The 18,164-nt window shown below is 48.5% G+C and overlaps 1 protein-coding gene across 2 annotated transcripts; it reads right to left on the bottom strand.

Annotated features, from left to right (window-relative positions):
- Positions 1 to 230: 230 nt before the first annotated feature.
- On the bottom strand, positions 231 to 17,064 carry LOC144610970 (neuronal acetylcholine receptor subunit beta-4-like). Of its 2 annotated transcripts, none has more exons than XM_078430015.1 (6): positions 16,929 to 17,064; positions 13,044 to 13,189; positions 11,948 to 11,992; positions 11,746 to 11,855; positions 4,941 to 5,913; positions 231 to 510 (listed from the first exon to the last, which is right to left on the bottom strand). In XM_078430015.1, exons 1-6 carry the CDS (start codon positions 16,972 to 16,974, stop codon positions 382 to 384), a joined length of 1,449 nt encoding a protein of 482 aa, XP_078286141.1. In that variant the 5' UTR covers positions 16,975 to 17,064; the 3' UTR covers positions 231 to 381. The 2 variants fall into 2 exon arrangements, with proteins under 2 accessions (XP_078286141.1, XP_078286142.1); XM_078430016.1 differs by having other exon boundaries at positions 13,044 to 13,070; positions 16,929 to 16,979.
- Positions 17,065 to 18,164: the final 1,100 nt, after the last annotated feature.

An 18,164-nucleotide genomic window follows, 5' to 3' on the forward strand; every position in this document is an offset into this window, starting at 1 on the left:
CTCCTTTCTGTAACCTCCTCCATTGCAATATTGTCTGTCCGTGAATTAGCACGAGCACCAATCGTTTCACAGTGTTTTTATTCAGTTAGAACCGAGCAACTTTCAAAGGGAAGTTATAAAGTTAAATAATCAAAAATACTTTGTATCAAACCAAAGCCTTAATCGATTAATGGAAGTTAGCTGTTGAAGCCAAAATGATGCTACAATTCATTGGTAATCATGCCCCGATATAGCACGGCTTTATACGGATAGGTAGGTAGCGAGGACAATGGAGGAGGCAGGCGATTGTTGAATGATCTACCTTCCTGGTGAAAGAAAGTCAGTGGATTAAAAGTTCCCAGAGCAGTGGAGGTCCATGTGCAGGGGCAGCTGGGGCAGGTCTCAGTGATGGTGCGTTTGGCAGAACGGTTGCACAAACAGTCCAACTGTCCCTAAGATGCAGACCACGGTGAAGATCCATAGGAACAGTCGATCCACCACCATGGCCACATATTTCCAGTCTTCATTCACCTGCAAGAGAGGGCATTTGATGCACTTAACATGTGGGGTACAGAACTAATTTCTCTTACAAATAGTCTGTCAAGATTTCACACCACAACGCACTCAAGGCCAGAAAAACACATTCACGGCTTGATTGTAATTCACGTACAGTCTTTGTGTTAACTGAATAGCACGCAACAAAATAGCTTTTCACTACCTCGGTACACGTGACAATAAACCAAGCTGAAATAAAGATCCCATATTATAAAGGGTGTACTGAATTTAAATAGGAAATAGAAACAGGAGTCGGAAGAGGCCCATTTGCTCAGAGTTATTGAATTGAGTTATGGGGAATTGGCACCGAGGAGGAATTGAGGCCAGCATGCAGCAGATTAGCAGTGATCCTATTGAATGGGTCTCTGTGTCCCTGGAAGGTCTAGGAGGTTCGACCCGTCCCCAACAACCCACACCAACTTCCACAGATGCGCCGTAGAAAGCATTTCATTGGGATGGCTCAAAATGCTGGAGTAACTCAGCAGGTCAGGCAGCATCTCAGGAGAGAAGGAATGGGTGACATTTCGGGCCGAGACCCTTCTTCAGACTGAAGAAGGGTCTCGACCCGAAACATCACCCATTCACCTTCTCTCCTGAGATGCTGCCTGACCAGCTGAGTAAAACTCCAGCATTTTGTATAAGAAAATAACTGCAGATGCTGGTACAAATCGATTTATTCACAAAATGCTGGAGTAACTCAGCGGGTCAGGCAGCATCTCGGGAGAGAAGGAATGGGTGACGTTTCGGGTCGAGACCCTTCTTCAGACTGATGTCAGGGGGAGCGGGACAAAGGAAGGATATAGGTAGAGACAGGAAGATAGAGGGAGATCTGGGATTACATCCGCTGCTCGAGATGTCAACTTATTTACATCGGCGAAACCAAGCGTAGGATCGGCGATCGCTTCGCTCAACACCTGCGCTCGGTCCGCATTAACCAAACTGATCTCCCGGTGGCCGAGCACTTCAACTCCCCCTCCCATTCCCAGTCTGACCTTTCTGCCATGGGCCTCCTCCAGTGCCATAGTGAGGCCCACCGGAAATTGGAGGAACAGCACCTCATATTTCGCCTGGACAGTTTGCAGCCCAGTGGTATGAACATCGACCTCTCCAACTTTAGATAGCTCCTCTGTCCCTCTCTTCCCCTCCTCCTTCCCAGATCTCCCTCTATCTTCCTGTCTCCACCTATATCCTTCCTTTGTCCCGCCCCCCTGACATCAGTCTGAAGAAGGGTCTCGACCCGAAATGTCACCCATTCCTTCTCTCCCGAGATGCTGCCTGACCCGCTGAGTTACTCCAGCATTTTGTGAATAAATCCAGCATTTTGTATCTACCTTCGATTTGAACCGGCATCTGCAGTTATTTTCCTACATTTCATTGGGATGCATCACAGCTTGGTTTGGGAACAGCTCCACCCACGACTGCAAGAAATTGCAGCGAATTGTGGACCATCACACAAACCAACCTCCCTTCCATTGACTCCACCAGAATAATCAAGGACTAGTCTCTCATCCTAGACTCTTCCTATTTTTCCCTCTCCCACCAGGAAAGAGGTACAGAAGTGTGAAAACGCACACCTCCAGATTCAGGGACAATTTCTTCCCAGCTTTTATCAAGCAACTGAATTGCCCTCTCACCAACTAGAGAGCGGTCCTGACATCCCATCTACCTCAGGTAGTTTAGAATTCGAAGGTTCAGAAACCTTAAAACTATCTTTAATTGGACTTTGCTGGACTTTATCTTGCACTAATCGTTGTACTCTTTATCCTCCATTTGTACACTGTGGACAGCTTGATTGTAATTCACGTACAGTCTTTGTGTTAACTGAATAGCACGCAACAAAAAAGCTTTTCACTACCTCGGTACACGTGACAATAAACCAAACTGAACTAAAGATCCCGTATTATAAAGGGTGTACTGAATTTAAATAGGAAATAGAAACAGGAGTCGGAAGAGGCCCATTTGTTCAGAGTTATTGAATTGAGTTATGGGGAACTGGCACCGAAGAGGAATTGAGGCCAGCAGACAGCAGATTAGCAGTGATTGCATTGAATGGGCGGGGTGGGCTTGAATATTCAATTTTCAAATATTTATCCAATTCCTCACTGAATTGGTAATGGAATCTCCATCCACGACCAATTATCTTAAATCAGCGTTGGCTGGATGTAAAAGAGTTGAAAGATGATTGTTGCTTTCTGACCTTCTGAGTCAGCTGAGCTTGGGCAGAGTGGTACTGAAGCCAAACCCTTCTGATGTGTCATCGAGAGACAATAGGCCATTCGGCCCATCGAGTCTGCGCAGGTCATCTAGATTTTTTTTTAGATTTAGATTTAGAGATACAGCGCAGAAACAGCGATCCCCGCACCTTAACACTATCCTACACCCACTAGGGACAATTTTTTAAAACATTTTCCCAGCCAATTAACCTACAAACCTGTACGTCTTTGGAGTGTGGGAGGAAACCGAAGATCTCGGAGAAAACCCACGCAGGTCACGGGGAGAACGTACAAACTCCGTACAGACGGCGCCCGTAGTCAGGATCGAACCTGAGTCTCCGGCGCTGCATTCGCTGTAAGGCGGCAACTCTACCGCTGCGCCACCGTGCTGCCCTACCACCTAGTTCTACTAATCCTACACTAATCTTTTGTCCTCCCATCAACTCTCCTCAGATTCCACCACTCCACTATCAATTTCCAGCACCCAATTAACCTGCCGCACATTTTCAGGAGGTGGGAGGACCCCTGAAAAACTCACCCTGTCACAGGAAGGACTTGCAAACTTCACACAGACAGCACCGGGGGTCAGGATGGAACCCGGGTCTCTGGAGCTGTGAGGCAACAGCATTACAAGCTGCGCTGCTGTGTCCTGCTAACCATCCACTCTGCTTACTGGAACTGAGCCATTGTCAGGGCACCCTCTGTGTTTACCAATACCCTTTATCATTTCAGAGCACATTGTCCTTTTCTGCAAAGATATATTTGAAGTTTGTTTTGTGCTGCATGGGAATTCATTGATATGGCTGGAGGGCATTTGAGCCCAGTCTCCGCAGTCATTAACCCCTTGCTGACTGCCGGAGGTAATGGCAATGCCAGAGCCTCAAAGCCCTGAGAGACCTGAACTCTGCCATTTCTCCCCCTCCCCCTCCCCCTTCAGCACACTCCATGATGGCTTCCAACTATCTACATTGAGCCTGCATCCAAGTACCTGTGCAAATAACTTTTAAACATTGTCATTGTACCTGCCATTTAACCATTAAACCATTAAACTCACCACTCTTTAAATTTCTCCCTTCTTACCTTAAGCCTACGCTCTCTGGTTCTCGATGTCCTGGAGGAAAATGGATTCTATTCATCCATCCTATCCATGTCATCTCATAATTTTACATATGTGTATTGGGTCACCCCTCACCCTCCTACGTTCCACCGAGAATAAACTCAGCTTAGCCAATCTCTCCTTATAATGATAGCCCTCCATTCCAGGCAACATCCAGGTGAATCTCTTCTGCACACTCTCCATTGTTGCAACCTCCATTCTGTAGATCGCAGAGACTCGCTTGTCTATTAACGCCAGGGAATCTGTTAACGAGGCAGCCAAGGCCTCAGATTGATGCAGAACAGAAGCATAAACCAGGACACCACAACTGTATGACTCAAGAGGGAGACAGGGCTGATTGAGATGTTCGTAGGTTCATCAGTTCTGCTGATGTCAGCGGCATAATCAAGGACGAGTCTCACCCCAGCCACTCCCTCTTCTCCCCTCTCCCATCTGGCAAAAGGTACAGAAGTGTGCAAACGCACACCTCCAGATTCAGGGACAGTTTGTCCCAGCTGATATCAGGCAGCTGATGAAGGGTCTCGACCCGAAACGTCACCCATTCCTTCTCTCCTGAGATGCTGCCTGACCCGCTGAGTTACTCCAGCATTCTGTGAATAAATACCTCAGACAACTGAACCGCCCTACCACAACCAGAGAACAGTCCCAAACTATCTACCTCATTGGTGACCCTGGGACTATCCTTGCTCGGACTTTGCTGGCTTTACCTTGAACTAAACGTTATTCCCTTATCATGTATCTGCACACTGTAAACGGCTCGATTGGAGTCATGTATTGTCTTTCCGCTGACTGGTTAGCACGCAACAAAAGTACCTCGGTACACGCGACAATAAACTAAACTGAGGAGCAGAATAAGGCCATTCAGCCCATCAAATCTACTCCGCTATTCAATCATGGCTGGTCTATCTTTCCCTCTCAACCCCATTTTCCTGCCTTCTCCCCGTAATCCCTGGCACTTTTACCAACCAAGAATCTGTCGATCTCCGCCTTAAAAAGTATCCACTGGCTTGGCCTTCATCGCTGCCCGGTGCTAACACAATGCAAGTCCGGATCTGTTGTAATGAAGCCACACTCACACTTTGGTTCTCGTCATCATTTTTCACGTGGTCTGCGATGAACTTGACCCCGTCGATGGCCTCCTGCAGCTCCAGGGAGTGTCTTGTGGAGGTTCTCAGCCTCACATCCTGATGGCAGCCGAACCCATCAGGCGAGTCGATGACGTTCAGATCGTAGACCTTGGCGGACGTCGGGTTTATGAAGAAGGCCGAGTTCTTGTTCCGCTCCTCCGCGCTCAGGTGAGCGCTGCACAGATTGCCCTTCTTGTGCCGGGGCGGCTTCGGTGCGTTGCCGTTGCCCTGAGGGCGTTTGATGAACAGCAGGGCCGGCAGCCTCTCCAGGAACATGAGCTTCACCCACTGGGGCATGGTGTGGGTGGTTGGGGCACGATGGTGGATGTTCAGGACACAGACGCTGGTCACGATGGAGAACGTCACCAGCACCATGGTGAACATCAGGTACTTCCCAATCAGCGGGACATCTAAAGAGGTCGGAGGGACGATCTTGGAGATCAGCAACAGGAACACAGTGAGGGCCAGTAAAATAGAGATGCAAAGAGTCATCTTCTCGCCACAGTCGGATGGTAGGTAGAAGACCAGAATGGCCAGCGAGGTGATGAGGATACATGGTATGATCAGGTTGATGGTGTAAAAGAGGGGCTTCCTCTTGATGATAAAGTCGTAGGTCACGTCAACGTAGGCCGGGTCCATTGGGTTTGTGTTCCTCCTCCCTCGAAGTGACACGATGTCCCACTCTCCACTGGGCGTGAAGTCATCCATGCTGGCACTCTCCGTTTTAGGGATCATGTCGATCTCGGTGTGGTCGTAGGTCCACGACCTGAACTTCATGGTGCAGTTCTGCTGGTCAAAGGGAAAGTGCTTCACCTCGATCCTGCAGGCACTCTTGTAGATGGCCGGGGGCAGCCAGTAGACGCTTCCATTGCACCAGATGATGGCATTGGTGTACAGGGAGACTTCGTAGGTCCCATCAGCGCTGCAGTGAGAGAGAAGAAGGTTGACAGAGATGAACAGAGAAGCTATGGAGCAGGCAGGTGGTTGCACCGGAGTGGGGGGAAATAGACTCATCGAGTAGGGTAACAGGCCCTTCAGCCCGACCCATTCACGCTGACCAAGAAGCACGTCTCGTTCCCTGGAGCGCCGGAGGATGAAGGCTGATCTTAGTGAGACCTCCCTAGGGCCCTAGTGAGACCGCACCTGGAGCACTGTGTGCAGTTGTACAGGGCCGTAGTGAGACCGCACCTGGAGCACTGTGTGCAGTTGTACAGGGCCCGAGTGAGACCGCACCTGGAGCACTGTGTGCAGTTGTACAGGGCCCGAGTGAGACCGCACCTGGAGCACTGTGTGCAGTTATACAGGGCCCTAGTGAGACCGCACCTGGAGCACTGTGTGCAGTTGTACAGGGCCCTAGTGAGACCACACCTGGAGCACCGTGTGCAGTTGTACAGGGCCCTAGTGAGACCGCACCTGGAGCACTGTGTGCAGTTGTACAGGGCCCGAGTGAGACCGCACCTGGAGTACTGTGTGCAGTTGTACAGGGCCCTAGTGAGACCGCACCTGGAGCACTGTGTGCAGTTGTACAGGGCCCTAGTGAGACCGCACCTGGAGTGCTGTGTGCAGTTGTACAGGGCCCTAGTGAGACCACACCTGGAGCACTGTGTGCAGTTGTACAGGGCCCTAGTGAGACCGCACCTGGAGTACTGTGTGCAGTTTTGGTCTCCAAATTTGAGGAAGGATATTCTTGCTATTGAGGGCGTGCAGCGTAGGTTTACTAGATTAATTCCCGGAATGGCGGGACTGTCGTATGTTGAAAGACTGGAGCGACTAGGCTTGTCTACACTGGAATTTAGAAAGATGAGAGGGGATCTTATCGAAACGTATAAGATTATTAAAGGGTTGGACACGTTAGAGGCAGGAAACATGTTCCCAATGTTGGGGGAGTCCAGAACAAGGGGCCACAGTTTACGAATAAGGGGTCGGCCATTTAGAACGGAGATGAGGAAAAACTTTTTCATTCAGAGAGTTGTGAATCTGTGGAATTCTCTGCCTCAGAAGGCAGTGGAGGCCAATTCTCTGAATGCATTCAAGAGAGAGCTAGATAGAGCTCTTAAGGATTGCAGAGTCAGGGGGTATGGGAAGAAGGCAGGAACGGGGTACTGATTGAGAATGATCAGCCATGATCAATCACATTGAATGGCAGTGCTGGTTCAAAGGGCCGAATGGCCTACTCCTGCACCTATTGTCTATTGTCTATTATAAGAACTGTACAAAATCATGAGAGGAATGGATCGTGTAAAAGTATCTTTCCCAGAATGGGGGAATTGAGAACCAGAGGGCATAGGTTTGAAGTGAAGGGGAAGGATTTAGTCAGAACCTGAGGCATAGCTTTGGTACGCAGAGGCTGGTGGGTGTATGGAACGAGCTGCCGGAGGAGGTAGTTGGGGCAGGTACTATCTAAAGAAACATTTAGACAGGTTCATGGATAGGATGGGTTTGGAGGAATATTGACCAAACGCAAACAGGTGGGACTAGTGTAGATGGGACATCTTAGTTGGTATGGGCAAGTTGGGCTGAAGGGCCTGTTTCAGCACTGTGTGACTCGATGACTAAGCTAGTCCCATTTGCCCACATTTGGCCCATATCCCTCCAAACCTTTCCTATCCAAGTGTCTTTTAAATGCTGTTATTGTACCTCCTCTGGCAACTTGTTCCATATAACCATGTTTAGGAAAGAAAACTGCAGATGCTGGTTTACACTGAAAATAGACACAAAATGCTGGAGTAACTCAGCGGGACAGGCAGCATCTCTGGAGGGAAGAAATGGGTGACGTTCCAGGTCGAGACCCTTCTTCAGACCTTTCGGGTCTCGACCCGAAACGTCACCCATTCCTTCTCTCCAGAGATGCTGCCTGTCCCGTTGAGTTACTCCAGCACTTTGTATCTATCATCGATTGAAATATGTTTGTGCAAAATTCCAGCGTCCACCATCTTTCCCAAAATGTAATTAAATTGACAATAACTGCCAGGAAGTTATTATAATGGCCAGGTCGGTGTTCAGTTTTGCTCATTACAATATGTGAACCATACTATCATGGGATGTGAAAGAGTGAACACAGTGAATATAATGTTCCATTGAAAGTGCTTTATTCCCCATTTGTGGTTTATGCAGTCACTCAAATCTCACGCACTCATTCCATTCCCATAGAACATAGAACAGTACAGCATAATAACAGGCCCTTCGGCCCACAACGTCTGTGCCAAACATAATGCCAAGACCAACTTTTATCTGCATGCACATAGAAACATAGAAACATAGAAAATAGGTGCAGGAGTAGGCCATTCGGCCCTTCGAGCCTGCACCGCCATTCAATATGATCATGGCTGATCATCCAACTCAGTATCCTGTACCTGCCTTCTCTCCATACCCCCTGATCCCTTTAGCCACAAGGGCCACATCTAACTCCCTCTTAAATATAGCCAATGAACTGGCCTCAACTACCTTCTGTGGCAGAGAATTCTACAGACTCACCACTCTCTGTGTGAAGAAATGTTTTCTCATCTCGGTCCTAAAAGACTTCCCCCTTATCCTTAAGCTGTGACCCCTGGTTCTGGACTTCCCCGACATCGGGGACAATCTTCCCGCATCTAGCCTCTCCAACCCCTTAAGAATTTTATATGTTTCTATAAGATCCCCCCTCAGTCTTCTAAATTCCAGCGAGTATAAGCCTTATGGCATAATCCATATCCCTCCGTCCCCTGCATATCCAGGTGCCTCTTAAATGCCACTATCATGTTTGCCTCATCACCACTCCCGGCAGCGTGTTCGAGGCACTCACCGCCCTCTGTTTAAAAATGTGCCCTCTATATCTAGTTTAAACTTTGTTCCTCTCACCTTAAAGCTGTGGCCTCTAGTCTTTGATTTTTCCATCCTGTGAAAAAGGCTCTGACTTTATACACTGTCTATGCCTCTCATGGTTTAATGTACATCGATCATGTCTCCCCATGATCTCCGGCCTTCTAGTGAAAATAATCCAAGTTTGTCCAATCTCTCTCTGTAGTTAATGCCCCTTAATCCAGGCATTATTCTGCTAAGCCTCCTCTGCGCCCATTCCAAATCCTCCATATCCTTCCTGTAGTATGGCGGACAGAATTGCCTACCATACTCCAAATGGATAGGCATATGGATATAGACAATAGACAATAGGTGCAGGAGTAGGCCATTCGGCCCATCGAGCCAGCACCGCCATTCAATGTGATCATGGGTGATCATTCTCAATCAGTACCCCGTTCCTGCCTTCTCCCCATACCCCCTGACTCCGCTATCCTTAAGAGCTCTAACTAGCTCTCTCTTGAATACATTCAGAGAATTGGCCTCCACTGCCTTCTGAGGCAGAGAATTCCACTTCTGAGGCAGAGAATTCCATAGGGATATGCAGGGAATGGAGGGGTATAGATTATGTGCAGGCTGATAAGTGTTGGCCTTGGCATCATGTTGGGCACAGACATTGTGGGCTGAAGGGTCTTTTAGACTTTGCTTTAGTGATACAGCGCGGAAACAGGCCCTATGGTTCCCCGAGACCTGACTGCAGGTGCTGTCTGTAAGGAGTTTGTACGTTCTTCCCGTGACAGTGTGGGTTTTCCCCAGGTTCTCTGGTTCCCTCCCACACTGCAGAGATGTACAGGTTTGTAGACTAATTGGCTTTGGTAAAAAAAAAAGTTAATTGTCCCTAATGTGTAGTGTGTGGTAGAGTAGGGGATCGCTGGTCGGCGCTGATTCGGTCATCTTCAGGGTTTGTCTCGGCTTGTACTCGCTGGGATTTAGAAGATTAAGAGGGGATCTTATAGAAACTTACAACATTCTTAAGGGGTTGGACAGGCTAGATGCGGGAAGATTGTTCCCGATGTTGGGGAAGTCCAGAACAAGGGGTCACAGTTTAAGGATAAGGGGGAAGTCTTTTAGGACCGAGATGAGAACGTTTTTTTTCACACAGAGAGTGGTGAATCTGTGGAATTCTCTGCCACAGAAGGTAGTTGAGGCCAGTTCATTGGCTAAATTTAAGAGGGAGTTAGATGTGGCCCTTGTGGCTAAAGGGATCAGGGGGTATGGAGAGAAGGCAGGTACGGGATACTGAGCTGGATGATCAGCCATGATCATATTGAATGGCGGTGCAGGCTCGAAGGGCCGAATGGCCTACTCCTGCACCTTGTTTCTATATTTCTATGTCTCTGTGCTCTATCTCTAAACTGAAAAAAGCACAGCCCTCCTGCCCACAATGTCTGTTCTGACTCGATGCACAGACCAACACTTATCTAGCTGCACATGACCCACATCCTTCCATTCCTTGCATATCCCTGCGCCTATCCAAAAGTCTCTTAAATGCCACTATCATATCTGCCTCAATCACCACCTTGGCAACATGTACCACACACACTCACCACCCTCTGTGTAAGATCTCCCTGCACATCTCCGTTACATTTTGCCTCTCTCACTTTAACGCTGTGTCCTCTAGAGTTTGATATTTCCATCACGGAAAAAAAGGTTCTGACTGTTACCCTATCGATTCCTCACATAATTCCTCACAACCTCTTCCTGTAGCTAATACCGCTAATCCAAGCAGCATTCTGGTACACCTTTTCTGGACCCTCTCCAAAGCCTCCACATCCATCCTGCATTGGGGCAACCAGAGTTGTCACCAGTATCTCCACTTCAGTGCTGTGAGGGTGTGGAAGGGGCTACGTAAATGCAGCAGGTAGACATTGACACAAAATGCTGGAGTAACTCAGCGGGTCAGGCAGCATCTCTGGAGAAAGGAATAGGTGACATAGAAACATAGAAACATAGAAATTAGGTGCAGGAGTAGGCCATTCGGCCCTTCGAGCCTGCACCGCCATTCAATATGATCATGGCTGATCATCCAGCTCAGTAACCTGTACCTGCCTTCTCTCCATACCCCCTGATCCCTTTAGCCACAAGGGCCACATCTAACTCCCTCTTAAATATAGCCAATGAACTGGCCTCAACTACCTTCTGTGGCAGAGAATTCCACAGTCTCACCACTCTCTGTGTGAAGAAATGTTTTCTCATCTCGGTCCTAAAAGACATCCCCCTTATCCTTAAGCTGTGACTCCTGGTTCTGGACTTCCCCAACATCGGGAACAATCTTCCCGCATCTAGCCTCTCCAACCCCTTAAGAATTTTATATGTTTCTATAAGATCCCCCCTCAGTCTTCTAAATTCCAGCGAGTATAAGCCTAGTCTATCCAGTCTTTCTTCATATGAAAGTCCTGCCATCCCAGGGATCAATCTGGTGAACCTTCTCTGTACTCCCTCTAAGGCTAGAATGTCTTTCCTCAGATTAGGAGACCAAAACTAATCTGTTTGATCAGTTTGATGGAGGGTCTCGATCTGAAGTGTCGCCAATTCCTTTTCTCCCGTGATGCTGCCTGACCCGCTGAGTTACTCCAGCATTCTGTGTCTATCTGCGGTGTAAATAGACAATAGACAATAGACAATAGGTGCAGGAGTAGGCCATTCAGCCCTTCGAGCCAGCACCGCCATTCAATGCGATCATGGCTGATCACTCTCAATCAGTACCTCGTTCCTGCCTTCTCCCCATACCCCCTCACTCCGCTATCCTTAAGAGCTCTATCCAGCTCTCTCTTGAAAGCATCCAACGAACTGGCCTCCACTGCCTTCTGAGGCAGAGAATCCCACACCTTCACCACTCTCTGACTGAAAAAGTTCTTCCTCTTCTCCGTCCGTAAAGCAGCGTCTGAGGTTCCTTCCTCCACGTGGACATTGAACTTACTTGTTGTACAGCACGATGTCGGGCAGCCAGATGCACTTGGAGTTTATCCGCAGCCTGTTGATCCCTTCAAATTCCTCGGGGTCCCACCTGAGCCGATAATCCACCCACTCCTGCAATGAAGCACACACAGGTGGAGGTGAGCATGTCCCCTAGTCCAGAGTGGACATACCCACCTTCTGGGAAACCTTGAACAGACACTCACCTGCTTCAACCACACGTTTGTTGTCATTATCTGTTCGCGTTCATTCTAAAGACAAAAGCGGGAGACCAGAGAGTTAACATCAAGGGTGTGTAAATACCAGAGTCCCATGTTCAATCCTGACCTCGGCTACCGGGTGCGTGGAGTTTGCACGTTCTCCCCGTGACCACAAGGGTTTCCTCTGGGTTCTCTGGCTTCCTCACACGTCCCAAAGACGCACGGGTTTGTAGGTTAATTGGCCTCTGTAAATTGCCCCCCAGTGTGCAGGGAGTGGAGGAGAAGGTGGGGTAACATAGAGTGGATGTGAACGGATGAATGATGACCAGCATGGACACAGTGGGCCGATGGGCCGTTTCCATGCTAAACTAACGAAATTTCTCCTGGCAAATAACAGTGCTGGTTTTCTCCTGTAAATTTAATAATAATAATAATAATGCATTACATTTGTATAGCGCTTTTCTAAAAACTCAAAGATGCTTTACAGGGTTTACTAAAACATAGGAAAAATAAGGTGAGGTGACGGTCAGTGGTTGAAGGCAGTGCTGAACAGGTGAGACTTCAGTGATGTTTTGAATGTGGTGAGTGAGGAGGAGTCTCTGATGGTCTGAGGTAGTGAGTTCCAGAGTGTGGGAGCAGCGATGGAGAAAGCCCTGTCCCCCCAGGATCTGAGTTTGGTCCGGATGGGGGGGGACAGGAGGTTGGCAGCAGCAGAGCGGAGGGTGCGGGTGGGAGTGTGCCTGTGGAGGAGGTCAGTCAGGTAGGATGGGGCCAGGTTATGGAGGGCTTTGTAGGTCATGAGGAGGATTTTGTACTGGATTCTCTGGGGGATAGATTGCTTTCCCAACCCAAGGTGCAGAAGGTTCAGACTAGATTTACTAAACCTCTACAGTGTTTAACGTTCAGCGGGGTTCTTTGTTGGTCATTGTCTCCCACACTCAGAATCCTTCCTTTGCTCTTCAGAACTCCCCACTCACTCTCGTCCTTGAAGCTTTTCCCTTTGACTGGGTTCTGGTGGCCTGTTGTAACATCTCCCTTTGCAGTTATAATGGTCCTTCAGGTGCCATGGACATGTACATTGGTTGTGATGAGGTTGACTTACCACGTTGATGAGCTGTGCCAGTGAGACCTGAAAGACAATGGAGACCAACTCAGAGTTGTTCTTAGCCGGTCGGATCAGCTTATTGTATTTCTCAGGTTTCAGCAGGTGATTCATTAGCTTCTCTTCAACCTCTGCTCCGTAGGCTCCTGTGGAACAAGAAACAATGCTTTCAGTCTCGCTGAAGATTGGTTTTAAATCAATAGTTCTGATTCTTTCCCCATTGACCACATCGGGCATTGTTTAACGAACTGATGAAACTGCAATGTGTCGAAAGGAACTGTAGATGCTGGTTTACACTGAAGATGGACAACAAAATGGTGGGGTAAATCTACGGGACAGGCAGCATCTCTGGAGAGAAGGAATGAGTCTGATGAAATGTCTCAACCTGAAACGTCACCTGTTCTTTCTCTCCAGAGATGCTGCCTGAGATGCACTGAGTTAATCCAGCATTTTGTGTGCCACTCAACTCAACTCAACTCAACTCAACTCATCTCAACTCAACTGAACTCAACTCAACTCAACTAAACTGAACTCAACTCAACTAAACTATAATGACATCTATTGCATCCGCTGCTCTAGATGTCAACTTATTTATATCGGCGAAACCAAGCGCAGGCTCGGCGATCGCTTCGCTGAACACCTGCGCTCGGTCCGCATTAACGCAACTGATCTCCCGGTGGCCCAGCACTTTAACTCCCCCTCCCATTCCCAGTCTGACCTTTCTGTCATGGGCCTCCTCCAGTGCCATAGTGAGGCCCGCCGGAAATTGGAGGAGCAGCACCTCATATTTCGCCTGGGCAGTTTGCAGCCCGGTGGTATGAACGTCGACTCCTCCAACTTCAGATAGCTCCTCTGTCCCTCCCTTCCCCTCCTCCTTCCCAGATCTCCCTCTATCTTCCTGTCTCCACCTATATCCTTCCTTTGTCCCACCCCCGACATCAGTCTGAAGAAGGGTCTCGACCCGAAACGTCACCCATTCCTTCTCTCCCGAGATGCTGCCTGCCCTGCTGAGTTACTCCAGCATTTTGTGAATAAATCGATTTGTACCAGCATCTGCAGTTATTTTCTTATATAATGACAGAGTCAGCAACTCTCCGAGCTTCCAGAGAGCCACAACCCTGTACAGTAGCACCTTTGCTGCTGTTAGGGACATAAGGAGGAATTATTGTTTGGAAAGATGCTCCTTGTTGTTGCTTGTGAAGGAACACTAGTTATTCACAAAACACAAAGTGCTGGAGGAACTCAGGCAGCATCTCATAGAGTCACAGAGTGATACAGTGTGGAAACAGGCCTTTCGGCCCATCTTGCCCACACCGGCCAACATGTCCCAGCTACACTAGTCCCACCTGCCCGCGTTTGGTCCATATCCCTCCAAACCTGTCCTCTCCATGTACCTGTCTAACTGTTTGGAGGGATTGGACAGAAGATGTACATGTGACAATAAACTGAACTGATGTTTCGGGTTGGGACCCTTCTTCAGGCTGATTAGAGTAGGGTGGAGAAAGCGGGGGAAAAAAACAGATGGGAGCGGACCAAACTTGGCAAGTGATAGGTGGACACAGCTGATGGGGGGAGGGGAGGGGGGGACTGGCAGATTTGTGCAGGAGGAACTCAATGGGTCCCAACACCTTTTGTTGCCATCTGTTCATTTTGAGTGAAGCAACATAACAACCCCCTGAAACTAACAGCAGACTAATGAGACTCGAATAGTGAGCGGCCTGGATAGAGTGGACGCGGAGAGGATGTTTCCACTAGTGGGAGAGTCTAGGACCAGAGGGCACAGCCTCAATAAAATGACACACCTTAGTCAGAGGGTGGTGAATCAGTTGCCACAGGCGGCTGTGGAGGCCAAGTCAATGGGTATTTTTAAGGGACAGATTCTTGATTAGTACGGGTGTTTGGGGTTGTGGGGAAGTGGCAGGAGAATGGGGTTGAGAGGGAGAGATGGATCAGACATTACTGAATGTGTAGGAAGGAACTGCAGATGCTGGTTTAAACCGAAGATAGACACAAAATGCTGGAGTAACTCAGCGGGACAGGCGGCATCTCCGGAGAGAAGGAATGAATGGGTGACGTTTCGGGTCGAGACCCTTCTTCAGACTGGTCAATGGTGAAGTAGATTCAATGGGCCGAATGGCCTAATTCTGCTCCTGTGACTAATGAACGTACGAACTAATAAAGCCAGGAGTCAATTCTTGGTGTATCTCTCAATTATTTTTTTTAAAAAAACATTAAAGCCTAATGGTGAATATTTTAAATATTCAGTGGCCTTTGAAAACGAAAAGCGGAACACCTGCCTTGTTATATTATTTCTCACAGCAACGCAGTGAAAATTCTGGCATCATCTTGGAGATAGTTGAGGCAGAACCAAGGGACAGGCAGCCAGCGATGGAAATGAATGAGAATGCTGGTGCTTTCTTGATGTTGATTAGCTGCAGACGTCAGTGCAGGCAGTTCCAAGGGTATGAGTTATGTGAGCGCAGTTTGCAGTGTGCAATATCAAACTGGCTTATATCCCAAGGATGGGAAGATGGAACGGTCCCTTTCAACACACACGCTGTCTCGCACAGATTTACAGCTTCAACCAACTCTGGCCAGAGCCCAGTGTCAACGGCCAGTGATGTCAAGCTTTTAGGTAGAAACAAAATCCTGGAGTCACTCAGCAGGTCAGGCAGCATCTCTGGAGTGAAGGAATGGGTGACATTTTGGGTCAAGACCCTTCTTCAGACTGATGTCAGGGGAGAGGGAGATACAAGACCTTTTTTAGCTTTTAGGTAAAAGGTCTTTTTCAAGCTTTTAGGTAGTGTCTCTTTCACACACGCAGTGATACAGAAGCCCTAACAGTGTTGAAGAGACACCTGGTGTACAAGGCAGAGAGAGGTCCTCTGTCCACGACTGACAACAGCCAGCGACATTCAAGTCAGTGCCAATCCATCTAACCGTCCAAAACAGCTCAGGTGTAGGATGGAAGGAACTGTAGATGCTGGTTTAAACCGAAGATAGACACAAAAATCTGGAGTAACTCAGCGGGACAGGCAGCATCTCTGGAGGGAAGGAATGGGTGACGTTAACTATTCAGATGCTGCCTGACCCACTGAGTTACCCCAGCGTCTAAAACACTTCGAGTGCTCACTGGGAGAGTCAACACGTTGGGCGAGGAGATGTATCCGCTAGTTCTCTCGTTTTAAGTTGTACAGTATTCCCAAATCCCCAGTATTGACTGCGAACAACGCTACTCCTCCCAATGCGCCTTATGCCAACATGTTGCAAGGAAAATAGACAATAGGTGCAGGAGGAGGCCATTCAGCCCTTCGAGCCAGCACTGCCATTCATTATGATCATGCCCGATCACAATAGACAATAGACAATAGGTGCAGGAGGAGGCCATTCGGCCCTTCGAGCCAGCACCACCATTCAACGTGATCATGGCTGATCATTCTCAATCAGTACCCCGTTCCTGCTTTCTCCCCATACCCCCTGACTCCACTATCCTTAAGAGCTCTATCCAGCTCTCTCTTGAATGCAGTCAGAGAATTGGTCTCTCACCGTTGACCCTAATGGGGGTATGGGGAGAAGGCAGGAACGGGGTACTGATTGAGAATGATCAGCCATGATCACATTGAATGGTGGTGCTGGCTGGAAGGGCTGAATGGCCTCCCCCTGCACCTATTGTCTATTGTCTATTGTCTAATTGCACGACTATCCCACGCAAAAACAAAAAGGCGCAAAATTCCCATTGCAATAGGATTTAAAAATGCAACTCTCACATTGATAGAAATCACATCAGGTCGCCCAAACTCTTTAATCTGCAGCGCTGGGAGTGAAGCAGACGTTACCTCGGGGCAACATCTCACTGGTAATGGGAGATACAAACGGCACGCTTACTTGTTGCAATAGTTAGCAGCAGGCAGAGGCAGAGGGTTGAGTCCATCTTCGCTCAGTGCTGTCCCACGACAGCCGTGGCCCCGGGTCCGACGAGTTCAGGAGCTCCAAGCAGGGAAATGTCAGAGGCGTTGGTAGTTAAAGGCAGGCGGGCGAGAGAGAGAGAGAAAGAGAGCGTCACTCAACCACAACCTGCGGTACAAGGCAAAGCCTCGTTGTCCCAGCGTGTCTGCAAGGTATTTAGCGACAGGCTGCCTCTCCAGATCTGTCCCGTGTCCTGTCCAGAAATGGCAATGCCTCTAGCAGCCGCCAGCACCAAGGTGTGTGTGTGTGTGTGTTGTGTTGTGTTGTGTTGTGTCTGTCTGTGTGTGTGTGTGTGTGTCTGTGTGTGTGTATGTGTGTGTGTGTGTGTTGTGTGTGTATCACATTCACACACCTAGATAGACGCAGAAAGCTGGAGTCACTCAACATCTCTGGATTCCTCTTGCCATATCATTCTTGCCATAGAGGGAGTTACAGAGAAGGTTCACCAGATTGATTTTTTTAAATTCTCCCCACATTCTCATCAATTGCTCCCCCAAAATGTTAAGCCACTCGCCCGCACACAACAGGAGCCGTTCACAGCACCAAGCTAGCGACCCACCTACATGTCTTTGGATTGGTGAGACCACACCTGGAGTATTGTGTACAGTTTTGGTCTCCTAATCTGAGGAAAGACATTCTTGCCATAGAGGGAGTACAGAGAAGGTTCACCAGATTGATCCCTGGGATGGCAGGACTTTAATATGAAGAAAGACTGGATAGACTTGGCTTGTACTCGCTGGAATTTAGAAGATTGAGGGGGGATCTTATAGAAACTTACAAAATTCTTAAGGGGTTGGAGAGGCTAGATGCAGGAAGATTGTTCCTGATGTTGGGGAAGTCCAGAACAAGGGGTCACAGTTTAAGGATAAGGGGGAGAAGTCTTTTAGGACCGAGATGAGAACGTTTTTTTCCACACAGAGAGTGGTGAATCTGTGGAATTCTCTGCCACAGAAGGTAGTTGAGGTCAGTTCATTGGATATATTTAAGAGGGAGTTAGATGTGGCCCTTGTGGCTAAAGGGATCAGGGGGTATGGAGAGAAGGCAGGTACGGGATACTGAGTTGGATGATCAGCCATGATCATATTGAATGGCGGTGCATGCTCGAAGGGCCGAATGGCCTACTCCTGCACCTATTTTCTATGTTTCTATGAGAGA

Source organism: Rhinoraja longicauda, chromosome 38 (genome assembly GCF_053455715.1).
Source record: "Rhinoraja longicauda isolate Sanriku21f chromosome 38, sRhiLon1.1, whole genome shotgun sequence".
In the NCBI taxonomy this organism is placed as follows: domain Eukaryota; kingdom Metazoa; phylum Chordata; class Chondrichthyes; order Rajiformes; family Arhynchobatidae; genus Rhinoraja; species Rhinoraja longicauda.

What these genes read in the sequence shown, in the direction of transcription:
- LOC144610970 (XM_078430015.1), bottom strand. Translation starts at nt 16,974, where the DNA reads ATGGACTCAACCCTCTGCCTCTGCCTGCTGCTAACTATTGCAACAA. An exon ending in GACATCGTGCTGTACAACAA is followed by an intron (nt 5,914 to 11,745) that starts GTAAGTTCAATG and finishes CTCTCACTGCAG; the next exon opens with CGCTGATGGGACCTACGAAG. An exon ending in ATGATGACGAGAACCAAAGT is followed by an intron (nt 511 to 4,940) that starts GTGAGTGTGGCT and finishes CCTCTCTTGCAG; the next exon opens with GTGAATGAAGACTGGAAATA.